The sequence below is a fragment of the Chrysochloris asiatica genome, unplaced genomic scaffold, assembly GCF_000296735.1.
Source record: "Chrysochloris asiatica unplaced genomic scaffold, ChrAsi1.0 scaffold00037, whole genome shotgun sequence".
Classification (NCBI taxonomy): Eukaryota; Metazoa; Chordata; class Mammalia; order Afrosoricida; family Chrysochloridae; genus Chrysochloris; species Chrysochloris asiatica.
The window spans coordinates 16,249,430-16,262,242 of record NW_006408555.1 but is presented as its reverse complement, the minus strand read 5'-3'; the positions used below and the strand labels follow the sequence as shown (position 1 = coordinate 16,262,242).

The 12,813-nt window shown below is 46.9% G+C and overlaps 1 protein-coding gene across 2 annotated transcripts in view; it reads left to right on the top strand.

Annotated features, from left to right (window-relative positions):
* The window catches only part of COG4 (component of oligomeric golgi complex 4), a 31,602-nt gene extending 20,290 nt beyond the window's left edge, over positions 1 to 11,312 (top strand). Inside the window, exons 11-19 of one of the 2 annotated variants that reach the window (XM_006860179.1) lie at positions 704 to 870; positions 1,703 to 1,868; positions 6,195 to 6,257; positions 8,156 to 8,272; positions 8,822 to 8,914; positions 9,688 to 9,771; positions 9,957 to 10,058; positions 10,909 to 11,037; positions 11,178 to 11,312. In XM_006860179.1, the coding sequence (XP_006860241.1) occupies positions 704 to 870; positions 1,703 to 1,868; positions 6,195 to 6,257; positions 8,156 to 8,272; positions 8,822 to 8,914; positions 9,688 to 9,771; positions 9,957 to 10,058; positions 10,909 to 11,037; positions 11,178 to 11,312 (1,056 nt within the window). The remainder of the gene's footprint in view (positions 1 to 703; positions 871 to 1,702; positions 1,869 to 6,194; positions 6,258 to 8,155; positions 8,273 to 8,821; positions 8,915 to 9,687; positions 9,772 to 9,956; positions 10,059 to 10,908; positions 11,038 to 11,177) is intronic. The other variant, XM_006860180.1, reaches the window with a different exon arrangement.
* The last annotated feature ends 1,501 nt before the right edge of the window (positions 11,313 to 12,813 follow it).

Below are 12,813 nucleotides of genomic sequence, written 5' to 3'. Positions count from 1 at the left end.
GTTCCAAGACTTGTTGTTGTTAAGTGCCACCAAGTGGGTACCAACTCATAGCAACCTTATGCACAACAAAACAAAACACGCCCGATCCTTGGCTAACCTCACAATTGTTGCCACGCTTGAGCCCATTGATGCTGCCACTTGAATCCATCTCACAGGGGATCTTGCTCTTTTTCTCTGACCCTCCATCTTACCAAACATGATCTCCTTCTACATTGACTGGTTCCTCCTGACAATACGTCTGAAGTATGAGAGATGAAGACTGGCCATCCTAGCCTCCAAGGAGCACTCCAACTACACTTCTTCCAACACAGATCTGTTGGTTCTTTGGGCAGCCTGTGGTATTTTCAATATTTTCTGCAACACCATAACTCAAAAGCATCAATTCTTCTATTATCTTCCTTATTCACTGTCCAACTTTCACATGCATATGAGGTTGTTGAAAATACATGGCTTGGGTCAGGCGGTACCTTAGTCCTCAAGCTAAGTCCCCAAGACTTAGACCCTAAATATCCAGTTTCCTAACACAGTGATCAATAAGGAAGTGAATTCCTTTGGAAAGAGGATCCACTCCAAACTGTGACCAAAATAAGCCATTTTTAAAGAAAATGTGGATAAGACATAGAATGGGAGCAAACTCAGAACCAGTGTAACTAGAATGGACTCAGACGAGGGGTCCTCACTGGGTGCTTTGCCTTTTGGGTAGGCTGTGGCCCTGGACACCTATGAGAAGGGCCAGCTGACATCCAGCATGGTGGATGACGTCTTCTACATTGTTAAGAAGTGCATTGGGAGAGCTCTGTCCAGCTCCAGCATCGACTGTCTCTGTGCCATGATCAACCTCGCCACCACGGAGCTAGAGTCTGACTTCAGGTACGGCTGACTCCTTTTCAAGACTTAGAAAGTGTCTAGTCTGATTGATTCCTTAGACACATTTGTTTGTTTTTTTCCTTATAGTACTAGTTAACTTCTATACAAGACATAAGCTCTGTCAATAACTCAGTAACACAGTGTTCTTGGCTCCAGGCAATTGTCCAGTAGTCAGTTGTCTTCTGAGTCACATCTGTGGTCCTGGGACTGGGTTGGAGGGAATATTGGCACTCAGACCAAGGAAAGAAATAAGCAGTTCAGAGGAATACAGTAGTTGTAAAAATATCAATCATAGTTACCATCGCTACAGGTCAGGCAGGCGCTGTGTTAATCTGCAGCTCCTACTTTATCATAATAACAACCTTTTGTCCTGTGATGTGGGGACTGTTAGCTCTGTTTTGTGGATTCGGAAACTAGAAGGAGATTCAGTCATTTGTCAAAGGTCATTCCACCTCATAAATGGTGGAATGAAAAATTGAGTCCAGAACTGATTGTCTCAAAACTCATTCTCTCAATCCTATAAGGAACTGCTTTAAACTAAGCCTTACTGCCTTCTCTTGAGCTTATTAGCACTCAATGATGTGATACCAACAGTGTCTTACATTGGCCAGACTCCTCTGTGTGTTCTTGCCAGATCTGGCCTGTGAGGGTGATGGTTCACTCACGTGTCCTGACTCCTGAACATCTGCAACACAGGTCTCAAGAATCACTTGTTTTCCTAAAAGAGCACTGCCTGCTGCTACTTGGTCAGGGTGGTGGGCACTCGCTTCTGCTGTCCAGGAGGCCAGATTGAGTGCCCGTCAGGCCTGAACTCAGACGCCATTCCATCCCATAGGGATGTGTTGTGTAACAAGCTGCGGATGGGCTTCCCAGCCACCACTTTCCAGGACATTCAGCGCGGAGTCACAAGTGCCGTGAGCATCATGCACAGCAGCCTCCAGCAGGGCAAATTTGACACAAAAGGCATCGAGAGCACCGATGAGGCCAAGCTGTCCTTCCTGGTAGGTAGTTCCACGAGTAGGGGCGTGGCTAGGGGCTTCCAGGTTTTTTAACTTTTTATGGTGAATTGGGTGAAGGTTAACACAAAAGATCATTAGTTTTACATTCAACAAATTATATACTTTGTTTCATCTCAGTGATTACAATCCCCTCCCTTCAACAACAGTTATTCTACTGCCTCCCTGTGACTCCCCATTTACATCTTATATTTCACAATGAACAAAGCAAAAATATCTGTGCAAATACAAAACAAAAAATATATATTCATTTAAATGTGCAAAGGGCACATTTTGCAAGCCAGCCTCCTGCCTGCAGGCATACAACCTTAACTTAGTCCAGGGGCCTGGAACCCACAACTACTCTGCCTCTCCATGCCACTGCCTATGTCACAGTCTCTGCTGTCACCACCTTTCTAGGTAGGATTCTCGTGTTCAACTCATGTTCTTCCTTCTTGGTGGTCCTGGGATCATCTGGTCCTGAAATGAAAGATTATCTACTCCCTCCTTTTTAGTTACACATCTTTTACAATTACCTGCTAACAATTACTCACAAGTAAATCTTAAAATCCTATCATCATCATGCCTCCTCCCCTTTCTCACTAGATCCACCTGGAAAAAAGGAAAACTACTTAGTGGGGATTCTCCCACACCCTTCTGATTCTGAATCTAAGCACATTCATTAAAACTTGTAAATCAACCACTTCATGCCTCTGTAGCCCTTCCATTTTGGATAGTCAATGTCAAAATTGCCCGTCCCTATCAACCTAGTACACTGAGGAAATAAGGTTTTTCCTTGATATGAAGAATACTTCCATTCTGGTTGGAATTTTGAGGAACTACATCCATAAGCAAATATCCAGTTCATCAAATTATAGCAATTAACACTTGCTAACAGTATCAAACATTTATCTTCATCTGGTCAAGCTCTTCTTCTGGTCAGTTTAGCTATCCAAGCTAGGTCAAATGAGTGCCAGCTACAAGTTTGGGAGTTCATGCACACCTCTCTGCACTTCAGACCTGGCTGCTTCATGCTCAGCCCTATCCCCCAGGGGCTAAGTCAGTGCCCATGGGCTTAGGAGTTCACACATCCTCCTAAGCTTCAGACCAGCTAGCCCTTCCCTCTCTCTCATTTCAAGGTCAGTAGGTGTCAATGGAACATTGTTGTTGTTGTTGTTAGGTGCCATCGAGTCGGTACCAACCCATAGCGACCTTATGCACAGCAGAATGAAACACTGCCAGATCCTGGGCCAACCTCACTATTGTTGCCTCGCTTTAGTCCATTGATGCTGCCACTTGGCCAATCCATCTCGCTGGGGGTTAGCCAAACTTAATTCCTGCATTTCCCCCACTTCCACTAAAAAGTAGTAGACCCAGGTGGTCACCAGCATGCATACTAGACTGCTTGCAGTTTCCTTATTTTAAGTTTCATTCCTAGAAGTGGATTTTCCCTGATGGGCTAACTTTTCTTGCCTTGATACCTCCAAAGCAAGTAGCTTGCTTGAAATTAAAACAGCCAAGCAGTCTGCTTTTTTTTCTGCACGTCTTTCTGTCAGTAAGAATTTCCTGTTTTCCTAGCTGTTCTGGGTTGGTCTGCATGTCTTTTCAAGTGAGAATGTCTCAACTCAAAAGGTTCTGGGTGTCGGTCTCAGGATTCAACCTAAGGCCCCCCGTGTATCTTTAAAGATTAAAGTATGACCTTATCCTCACAATAAGCCTATAAGGAGACTGCAACCAGTGCCCAAAATATAAGTTCAATGAGGAAGGTGAGACTAAATGCTTGCTGACAGGTTTCCAGTTTCCCTGATGCCAAGTACTTAACATGTCATCACTCTCAGCTCAGGGCCTATTTTCTGTGTCACCTTGACTCATTTGGCCGTGAAGATGAATTCCCATTGTTCTGACATGTCATTCATTGTAAACAGCTCACAGCACACCCGTGCTTACAAGGGCTATCAACACAAGAGAAAGTTTGAAATCAATACCATTTGAGCATGAATCCATTTCCCCTCATGTCAGATTACTCTTCTTACCCTCAACTGCCTTGGAAACATTTATTCTGTGGCTTTCACTCTTCAGTTGTCCTGACAGTACAGTCATTTCTCTGCCAACCTGGATGTCAGTAGCCTGGTGTGTTGGCATGCCCTAGACTCGTGCCACAGACTTTAACAGCACTGTCACCAGCATGGTGTTTCAGTATTAGGCACTCACAAGAGAAGCACTCTTGGGGAGATGACAAGGATTTCCTCATCTTAATCCCTGCAATTCTGGAATACTAATTTTAACCTGAAATCAGGAAGCCCTTGCTTCCCCGTCCTGAAAACTGGCTCCTCTCTGCTTTTGTCCAAGCACTTTCCAGTCCTGCCACCAGCACACCAATTCAGAGACACAGTGACCGTCTCCAATACTCAGTTCCTCTCATACTCAGCCTCTAGATTAACATTCCCAAACCACAGCTGTGGTTTCCTCTGCTCCAGAAAATCCTGCTTTTGTACAGCCAAACACTTCATAGGATTTCATTTCCTGGTTTGGAGGTTTAGGATCATAGTTTCAGGGGCTATACCAGTTAATGGGCCAAATAAGTGTTTTTATTCTATCCTTCAGTGTATTGCATAGTGCCTGGTGTCTTTTGTGTGTGTGATTTGGGTAAAAATTGATAGTGTAAATTGGTTTTCCATCCAACAGTTCATAACCATTTTATTTCATGGCACTGGTTGCAGTCTCCTTATGGTGTACCAGCACTCTTCTCACTTCCTCCTTGTGTATACTGTTTCCATTCATATATCTGTCTTTCATGTCCATCTGAGCTTTATCCCTGGACAAATGCTGCTCTGTTAAACTCTTATGGTTGATTGTTCTAAGAAGTACTAATCTTCCTGGTGTTACTGTTCATCTTATAGGCTTATTTTTTGGTTAAATATTAAGCCTTGAGGATGAGTTCAGTTCCAGACCTGATGAGTAATTAAGGGCCATAATCTCAGAGATTCCATCATTTTCTATCTGGCCACATTTTTTCCCCACTCTCTGCAGGACCTTCTACCGTGATCCTTTACAGAGCAGTTAGTAGCAGTAAGTGGGCACCATCTAGTTCTTCTGGTCTCAGGATCATGGAGGCTAATGCTTGCAGGTCCATTAGTCCACTGAACAAATTGTTTCCATGTGTCTTTAATTTTCATCACTCTGTGGTGCTGTGGGTTAATGCGCCAGACTGCAAAGCCATTTGAACTGCAAGGTCGGTGGTTCAAACTCACCAGCTGCTCCTTGGAAACCCTATACAGGGTCGATATGGGTCAGAATCGACTCAACAGCACTTTACAACAACAACAACAATTTCCTCTAGACAGGAGACAGCAATAGTTGCTCCTTAAAGGACTGCTCATGAGCTTTTAAGACTCCAGTCACTTCTCACCAAAGTAGGATCTAGAACATTGTAACCTGTGGTGTGCCAGTTGGCCTTGGTGTCCCCCAAAACTATGGTTGCTTATATTATCCTTTTTCCAGAACATATTTACTCATTCATTCAACAAATGAGGTACTTCTATACATTAACCACTGGTCTAGGTTCTAGAGCTGAACTGTCCAGTTTGGTGCTATCAGCTACATGTAACTATTTAAATTTAAATGAACATTCTAGTTCCTCAGTCACACTAGCACACTTTGAGTGCTCAAGAACATTTCCATCCTCACAGAGTTCTATTGGATGGTGCCACGTGAGCAACATAACAGTCCAAAAGACGGGCTAGCTCTCTCATGATCTCTCAGTCCCATTTGGAAGGCAGACACCAAGCAAGGGAATACTGGCTGACTAAATTTTGTTGAGCAAATAATCAAAGAAGAGAATGGTTTGGGTGGAGTAATAGACACACCCTTGACTCCTGTCAGAACCAAGTTCCAGGCTTCCAAGTTCAGCTCAATCCCCAAGTCTCCTGTGGCGCCTCCTTGAATGAGTCAAACCAAAATGATTTTTATTTCCTCTAAATGACCACAGCTGTGTCTTAATTTCCCTCAACAAGATGGATTGACACAGTGTCTGCAACAGTGGGCTCAAACCTCACACTGATGGTAAACATGGCACAGAACCAGGCAGTTTTGTTCTGTTGTCCATAGGGTTTCTATGAGAACCGACTCAGTAGCACCTAACTTAGAACAGCCTGGCTTATCATTATGCCAACCCTAGATCTGAGCATCGTGCTGGACCATAGTGGTGTGTGCGCTCCTTTGCTGAGTTTGGACTCCAGGGAGCCCTTCTCTGAGCTGTGTGGAGTGTAGCTGTCCACAATCTGACATCGGAATGGGCAGCAAGTCACACATTCTTCTGTCCTCCTTTCCCAGGTGACTCTGAACAATGTGGAGATCTGCAGTGAAAACATCTCGACTCTGAAGAAGACGCTGGAGGTACAGGGGAGATAACCTACCTCTGCTTAGTAGCTGTAACTGCTCCAGGGCCTCATTTTGGGAGAAAGCCCTGTACACTCAGCCTGGTAGAGACTGGCATTCCCTGGCATGAGCCATCTCCTTCAGACCACTTGAAGGTATCCACTAGTGACTGACCATGTGGTAAGAGCTCTGGCCCAAGAGTTGGAAGATCTGAATTCAAATTAGGCTGCCGAGTAAATAACACCTTAGTCCTCTTATCTGTAAAACCAGATACAGATTCCCATTCCTTACTGTGGGTTTGTTAGGTGACCTAACAAAACATTATAGTTGACAGCACTTTATAAAAGTGTCAGCAGCATCTATAAATTTGAGAGATTAAAATGAGAGCGGGTTCCTCAAGCCCTGTTCAAAGCTGATTGCTGTTATTTCTGAAAGAAAGACAGGAAACATAGCGTAGTGGGAATTGCTTGGACTTTGAAATTAGAAACCCCTAAATTCAAATCTTCACTTGACCAGCTGTGTGGCCTTAGGCAAGCTCTAGAATCTCTGAGCCTCAGATTCCTTACAGAGATAACGGTCTCTGTCCCATAGAGTTGTTACAATAATGAAATAATATAAAACACATGGTACATAATAGGAGTCAGTGACTGTTTTTAATAATCTTAGTAATTTAAAGTAACATCATGTATTGGTCACTTTATTATCAGGAAATGAAGAGCCCAGCTCTTCCCCACTCCCAAACTCTTGCCTCTGGAGAAAGGAGGGAGACCAGGGCTCCTGCATCCAGGTGGGCATTTACAAAGAGGAGGGGGCTCAACAGTAGAGGCAGAGGGCTCAAAGCTGGTATGAAGTGTTGACTTTCAGGCTGGACCTTTCAGAAAGCACACAGGGAAGAGAAGTCTAGCAACTAGGAGGTTCGTAAAGGAGGTACAGAGAGCCAGTCAGGCGGGAATTTAAAGCAGTATAGACCCCCAGTGAGGCCCTGCAGTATTGTAGGCTTCTCTGCTGTAAACAACGCAACAGAGTTTCCACAGGCAGCGCCAAGAAACCTGATTAGCTCTTGGCCACCAAAGCATTGTAAGCTTGAAGTCCTTCCTTTCCCTGTGGCATTCTCTCTTAAGGCTACAGTGTTGTGATTAGCAGGAGTAGGCACTCTGGAGATTGAATCCCAGCTCCATGGCTTAGTGCTGTGTGGCTTTGGTAAGTTATTAACTTCTCTGGGCCTCAGTTTCTTCATGTATACATTGTAGCACCTAACTCAAAATGTAAAACATGTAATTAATGAAAGTAACTGCTTAGCACAAGGCCTGGCACACAGTAAACCTTCTTTATGATCATGACAATCTATCTGCCTTAGCCAACAAAGAGTATTAGAAAAGCAGAAAGCATGTCAGTAAGAGAGCTAGTATCCCCTTAGCATGGACTATGTGCCAGACACTGAATGAAGGCTTTGCATCAGCTCACACAACTCTCACAACCATTGTTGTTGTGTGCCGTTGTCGAGCCGATTCTGACTCATTGCGACCCTGGATAGGCTTTCCAAGAAGAAGCTGGTTGGTTTCAATTGCCGACCTTGTTGTTCATAGTCCAGTGCTGATCCTACAGCACCACACCGGGAGTCAACAACCATGGGAGCAGGGATTTGTGTTCCCATTTTACAAACAGAGCCATTGAAGCTCAGGAATGGTAAATCACTTGTCTAAGGTTACTCAACTAATCCGTGGCTCAGGCAAGATTTGAACCTTGAACTAGAACTGTCTGACTTAAAGTTTGAATGTTCTTCTGGTATTTGTGACTCTCACATCACTGTGACACTGGTACCCCATGATACAAAGCAGGCAGACTGCAGGTTGGCCTCCCCTCTCCTCTTCACACTCCTGTGGGCTGGACTGCTCAATGTTGGTGTTCTCTCACAGAGCGACTGCACCAAGCTGTTCAGCCAGGGCATTGGAGGGGAGCAGGCCCAGGCCAAGTTTGACAGCTGCCTTTCTGACTTGGCTGCTGTGTCCACCCAATTCCGAGACCTCTTGCAGGTAAGCCCTAGGCTCAACCACTGACACCTGTGCCCACGTGTTCCTCTGAAAAAAAAGGGTACTGGCTCCATGGTGTCTAAGAAAACAGGATGAAGATTAATAGCATACAAGCTACTGAAGAACGAGTTACCTGGGACTAAAGCCCTGCTGGCCAGTTTTTCCCAAGTGCAGCTCTCTTCCTCTGTCAGGTTGACAAGCCAGTGACAAGCCAAGGACCATAGGTAAATGCTCAGAGGAGATGGAACCATGTGATTACTCAGACCTGCTGCTTGGCTTACTATAGGCCCTCAGAAATCTCTCGCGAGTTTACCAGAAAAACTTCAGGGCTTCAACTCTGGCAGGGACCCGAGCCATCACACAGCTGAGACAGGACAGGTTGTTCTTGGCATCTTTATTTGTGTGATTTCCATCCTGCTCCAGGCAGGGTCTACAGAAAAGGCTCAGTGCCAGAAGGATGCCCTGGTAGTTAGGAATGAATGGGGAAGGAGGAAGGGGTAGGTCATGCCCCACCTTGTGTGTCTGACATGTCTCTGCCTTGTCCTTGTGCAGGAAGGGCTGACAGAGCTCAACAGCACAGCGGTCAAGCCACAGGTGCAGCCCTGGATCAACACTTTTCTCTCCGTCTCGCACAACATTGAGGAGGTCAGCCTGGCCCATGGCAGCCAGTCGGCCCAAATCATCCCTCACTCCCCAACCCCCAGCTGAGGGCAGTGGAGCTATGTGAACAGACTAAATTTCCCTTTGCTCCCAGGTCCACATCCCTCACTGTTGGAAAGCCAGTTTCCTCCCCGGTGAAGGGCTCAAGGAGATGCATCTAAAGGGAGTTTGCCCTGACTAGACTTATTTCCTTTAATTGAGGCTATTTTGGCCCTGCCTATCATACAGAAGGAGTCCTGGTATGGCACTGTAGGATAAGCACTTGACTTTTGACCACAAGGTTGGCGATTCAAACCCACCAGTTGTTGGTTCCTCAGCAACTCTATACAGGGTCGCAATGAGGCAGAACTGACTTAATAGCATTTAACAATATACAAGGGGGCACTTTAAAAAGTTCATGGAAAAATGGAATTAGAAGATAATTGAATTTTTCCACAAACTCTCTGAAGGTCCCTTGTAGACTTCGAAGTTTTTCCTCCTAGCCTAGTGATTTCATTCCTGTGGAAGGCGAGATGCCAGCAGGAACAGAATTCCGCTTTAGTATTTGGGCCCTTTTGTGGCCAGGGGCCGTGCTGGCTGACTGGTAATGCAGAAGCAACAGCAGCTTCTGCTGGCCTGGGTGTCTAAGTGGGTTTTAAGCTGTATGTGTCAGAAGCTACAGGGGAACGATCTCTTGCATTGTTTTTCCTGTGTGTATGGGGGGGCGGGGTACTTCTGAAGAGAGGCCCACAGTGACCCATCTTGCTTTCTGATGACAGGAAGAATTCAATGACTATGAGGCCAATGACCCTTGGGTCCAACAGTTCATCCTCAACCTGGAACAGCAAATGGCAGAGTTCAAGGTGAGCAAGATTCTAGGGACCAGCTTATGGAATCTTCCCTTCTGCCCAGACCAGCCAGCAGCTGCTGTTCTCAACTCAGTCCCTCTGGGAACCTTGAGAGCTTTTCTAAGGCCTAGCGTAACTGCTCCCACCCCCAGGCACAGGCCAGGAGAAGACTCCTGTTAAGGTCTTGCCTCTGTATGCAGGCCAGCTTGTCCCCGGTCATCTACGACAGCCTGACCAGTCTCATGACCAGCCTTGTTGCAGTGGAGTTGGAGAAAGTAGTGCTGAAATCCACCTTCAATCGGGTAAGGTTCTGTTCTCTGTGGAAGACACATCCTGTCACCCAGCTCTGCTACCCCCAGGGCTACACATCTGGTTCAGTCCTGCCCTGAGTTCTGAGGCATTGGCACCACAGGGTACTGAGGCCCAGCTGGTTGTGCAGCCCAGCTCTGAGGAGAATTGGGAGCAATAGTGCTTGTTCACAGGAGCAGTGTTAGGGATTGAATTGTGAGTCCCCCCCCAAAAAATCCTAACCTTGATGCCTGTGTCTATAATCCCAGTTGGGAATGGGGTGTCTTGAGTGAGTCTAGGAAAAAGACATAAGAAAGCAAACTAAGACAAGTAAGTAAGCAAGCAGAGATGAGGACAGATTCTAAGCCCCATGTGTGGCGCTGAAGGGTAAGTACTGGACTGTTAACCCATAATGTTGGCGATTCAAACCTACCAGCCTCTCCTTGGAAACTCTATACAGTGTCACTAGGAGACAGAACTGACTCAATGACACTTAAAAACAAGCCACAGGAAGATCAGCCAGCAGCAGATGCTCAAAGAGACTACCTACCACCTCCTTCCAGAGAAAGCCTTACCTGAATTTGGACTTCTAACCTCCTCAACTATGGGAAAGTACCTTTGTTAAAGCTGCCCACTTGTACCCAAACCCACAGCCATCGAGACAATTCCAACTCATAGTGACCTTTTAGGACTGAGCAGAACGAACCCATCGGGTTTCCAAGGCGGTCAGTCCTGATGATGCAGCCTGCCATATATTTCTCTCACAGAGCAGCTTTCACTTAGCAGCCTGTGGTACCACTACTGGTTCCACTAGAGAGCTAGGATGGCCAGGCCTTGTAAGAGTAACACTGTGTTCTCCTACAGCTGGGCGGGCTGCAGTTTGACAAGGAGCTAAGGTCACTCATTGCCTACCTTACCACAGTGACCACCTGGACCATCCGAGACAAGTTTGCCCGGCTCTCCCAGATGGCCACAATCCTCAACCTGGAGCGGGTATGTGGAGCAGGCTCCATGGCCAGGGAAAGGAGGTGGAAGCATCATTTGGGTCCTTGTCTCTGCTGGCAGCTGGGTATCTTCTTCCCAAGCACCCCACTCTCCTTTTTGGCAAACCTTTCTCCATGTCTTTCCCACAGGTGACTGAAATCCTAGACTACTGGGGTGCCAACTCCGGCCCCTTAACATGGTGCCTCACCCCTGCTGAAGTCCGCCAGGTATTGGCTCTCCGCATGGACTTTCGCAGCGAGGACATCAAGAGGCTGCGCCTGTAGTGGCCAGGGTGAGCCTACCTGGGCCGGACGCTTCAGGGCCCATGCTCTCAGTGGCCACAGCCAAGGACTGAGCAAGGCTGTGTGGCCTGGGGACCAGCCACAATAGAGGAGGCCCAGAACCTTTCCACTCGTCTGTACTCTGTTGGATGCTGTTTCAGGGAGGGATGGAGGGGAGATGAAGTCATCTGGGCCTCAGGTGTAGCCTGGACCATGTTCTGTTTGGCTTGTTATTGTTAGAGGTGAGTTAGGAGATACATTCTGACTGATGGGTGTGGGGAAGGGGAAGGAGAATGTGATTTGGGTAAGGGGAGTCCAGAGCCCAAGGCTTGGCCATGCACTCTTGAGGTAGCTTGCCTGGCTAGAGCTGAGGGTGTGGGCCAAAGATTGTTGTTGTTGTTAAGTGCCATGGAGTCAGTTCCGACTCACAACAACCCTGTATAGGGTTTCTGAGGAACAGCTGGTGGATTTGAACTGCCGACCTTTAAGTTCAAACTGACATTGCAGTCATGGTGTGGCGCTGTAGGATAAGCACTGGACTGCACAGTTAGTTTGAACCCTAAGGGTGGTGGTTCAAACTCACCAGCCGCTCCTTGGAAACCAGACTCAACTGCACTTACCAAGTGTTCATTTAAGAGAGTAAGGTACCCTAGGCTATTTGGGTGGGGAAACCAGGGCAGCCAGCATGAGGAAGAGGCCAGCTTTCTGAACAGGAAGGATTCCCTCACCTCAGACACCCCAGCATACTGGCTGTCCTGTCGACCTTTACAGGACTTGGGTAGGTCTAGGGACCTAGGAAATTAGATTTGACTTGTACTGTTTATGATCACCCTGAATAAAGACACACCTCTAAGAGGTGCCAGTATGTTGTTTCCAGGGAGGGCTGGGTGCTAACAGGGCAGGACAATCCCTACTTGCACAGAAATGTGAAGGCAAAACCCATAACCTCTGCCACCTCCTGTACCCAGAAACGCATGGCTACCTCAGGGACCCACATGAGATCAGAAGCCCTCACTCCACCCGAGACCCTCACTCCGTCTTGAATCTTCAGTAACATTCTGGGGCCAATGCCCTACAGGCCAGGGAGAAGTGGGAAATGCTCCCAGCAGGATCAGAATAAACAAGCTTGAAGGGCAGGGGGGCATTTATTCCAAGGATGTCAGAGTCCTGAGAACCCACTACCCACAGGCACTAGGTGAGTGGCTACTCCCACTCACCCCCAGTCAGAAGTGTCTCCTGGCTCCAGCAAGGGGTGAGAGAAAGCAATGGCAGGGGCTCATGGGAATAGAGAAAGGGTTAAAGCCCAGAGAGGAGGCAGCAGCTGAGGATGAACCACTGAGGCCTCAGAGCAAAGTCATGCCAAGTCCTGGATGCCCCATTGCAGTTGCTTGTCACTTCCTATAGGCTTTGGAAGAAGCTGTGGCCTCAAAGTAGCAATCCTGCCAAACCCCTAACCAAAGTCAAAGATTGTGTGGTTGTACTGAAACTTTATGGACTGCAGCCG